This window comes from Thunnus albacares, chromosome 17, assembly GCF_914725855.1.
Source record: "Thunnus albacares chromosome 17, fThuAlb1.1, whole genome shotgun sequence".
NCBI classification, from domain to species: Eukaryota; Metazoa; Chordata; class Actinopteri; order Scombriformes; family Scombridae; genus Thunnus; species Thunnus albacares.
In genome coordinates, this window is record NC_058122.1 from 30,297,501 (window position 1) to 30,300,000 (window position 2,500).

At 42.4% G+C, this 2,500-nt stretch overlaps 1 protein-coding gene across 2 annotated transcripts in view; it reads left to right on the forward strand.

Annotated features, from left to right (window-relative positions):
- The window catches only part of maptb (microtubule-associated protein tau b), a 13,422-nt gene that overhangs the window by 10,242 nt on the left and 680 nt on the right, over positions 1-2,500 (forward strand). For both annotated transcript variants that reach the window (XM_044332649.1, XM_044332651.1), the window contains 2 exons: positions 1,637-1,804; positions 1,898-2,500. The exon at positions 1,898-2,500 is cut by the window's right edge and continues 680 nt beyond it. In XM_044332649.1, coding sequence (XP_044188584.1) covers positions 1,637-1,804; positions 1,898-1,930 — 201 coding nt within the window. In that variant the 3' untranslated portion in view covers positions 1,931-2,500. The remainder of the gene's footprint in view (positions 1-1,636; positions 1,805-1,897) is intronic.

Below are 2,500 nucleotides of genomic sequence, written 5' to 3' on the forward strand. Positions count from 1 at the left end.
ATGCTAATAACATGCTAATATCCAGATTAAACAGATGTGTCCTGAAGGAGGCGCTGCAGCCACAACATGAGTTCAACTTTTATATCCTGTGCTTCTGTTTATAGATATTTTATACAACACATGTAACCAATATGTAAACATAGTAAATACATATCACACACTGCATCATGTATTAGTCATTATTTTGGTTGTTGTACACAATTTTTCAAAAATAATGCACATAAAAATCCATAACAACAAGGCCAAACGTATCAAACACAATGATGAGCAGTTTTATTCATGTTTACTATCTTACTTACAAACTACACATTTTTAATTCCTTTTCACAACTATTCCACAAATTAACCCTTTGACGGATATACATCATTGTTTAAATATTTGTTCTTACCCTTGTTTGATTAAACAAACTGACGGGAGACACATTAAAGGAAAACCTGGTCCAGGTCTAGATGCTGGACCCCTACAGTGAGGGGGTCTGGTCCAGGTCTGGATGCTGGACCCCTACAGTGAGGGGGTCTGGTCCAGGTCTGGATGCTGGACCCCTACAGTGAGGGGGTCTGGTCCAGGTCTAGATGCTGGACCCCTACAGTGAGGGGGTCTGGTCCAGGTCTGGATGCTGGACCCCTACAGTGAGGGGGTCTGGTCCAGGTCTGGATGCTGGACCCCTACAGTGAGGGGGTCTGGTCCAGGTCTAGATGCTGGACCCCTACAGTGAGGGGGTCTGGTCCAGGTCTGAATGCTGGACCCCTACAGTGAGGGGGTCTGGTCCAGGTCTGAATGCTGGACCCCTACAGTGAGGGGGTCTGGTCCAGGTCTAGATGCTGGACCCCTACAGTGAGGGGGTCTGGTCCAGGTCTAGATGCTGGACCCCTACAGTGAGGGGGTCTGGTCCAGGTCTGAATGCTGGACCCCTGCAGTGAGGGGGTCTGGGGGCTCTGTTATGCTGGCAGGGTTTGGGGAAGGGTCACTGCTAATCAATAGAAAGTAGTTGTGAGTGATCAGCTTTATCCTGATGGGAGTGGTCTCTTCCAGGATGAATCACATGTTACGACCTTCACAGTCACCTGATCTGAACCCAGCTGATCACCTTTGTTGGGATCATCATCATCATCATCATCATCATCAGCATAAACCTTCTTCCACTTTTGTTTCCTTAAGTCGACCTCGAGGGCAGCGACGGCTTCCAGTGATCTGTGTCAAATCACTTTACAAGTTTTAGACATATTTTCATTTATGTCAGTTATGAGTCGTCCTACTGATCTGCTCTCAGTGTTATCTATCAGTGTAGAAGTGTCTCAGCAGTAGATGTTATTAAACTATTAATAAAATCTGTTTGGGTTTAACAGATCAATATTAAAATCACCACATTCACTTTGCACCTTTGTGTGGATTCTATAACTTAAATAAGTTCCATGTAACTATTTTATAATATATAAAATATGATATTTATTACACAGTATATGATTAATATAACTGTACATATATACTGTAATTATTATACAGTATATTAAATATAACTGTACATATATACTGTAATTATTATACAGTATATTAAGTATAACTATGTTTATATATTGTAATTATTATATGAACAGTTTGTTTAATGTAACTGTTTATATTGATCGTGTGTTGACAGATTGAAAGTCAGAAATTGACCTTCAGAGAGAACGCCAAAGCTCGAACTGACCACGGTGCTGAAATCGTGGTCCAGTCTGACACCTCCCCTCTTCGCCTTAGCAACACTTCCTCCCCTGGAAGCCTTAATGCTGCTGAAGCTCCGCCCCTTGACACCTTGGCCGACCAGGTGAGAGATTTACCTGTTCAGACCGAACGCACCGAATCATCACATGATGTGCAGTCAATCACATTAAGAAATATTTCTTCCTATTCCTGTCAGGTGTCTGCCTCCCTCGCCAAACAAGGCCTGTGATTGGAGGAACCCTGTGCCTGCTGAGCCCGCCCCCGTTACCAAGGAAACTACCTAATGAAAGAAAGAAAATAAATCATCATTCTGTCTTTTTCCTCATCACTTTCATCTAACACCACAGTCAGGCTTGGAGAGATTTTATGAAGTTATGAAGCAAAGTGAAAATATTTGAGATCTATGAAGCTGTTGAGTTCTAAAAGAAGCAGCTCTGTTTCTATTGGCTCAGTTAGCTGAACATGCCATGTGATGTCTGCCACCAAAAGAGGAACATTTATGAGTTCTCAACAGTCACAAAAACCTGAAAGTTAAAGACCTGCTGTGGATAAAAATCAGGTATCAAGACATCAGTTGATACAGTCGCAGGTTTCCTGACGGTGAGGAACCTCCTCAGTAGGAGCAGGAGGAGAAACATGAGGCTTCATAACTCAAACAGAAACACACTGATGTCATTCAGTGTGACTTAAACTTCCTGAGGATCATTATCTCTGATGTCATCACCAATAAACCTCCATAAATCCACTTAGAGGCTGCAGAACAACCTGAGAATCATCTTCAGTATCACAGTGATAGTTT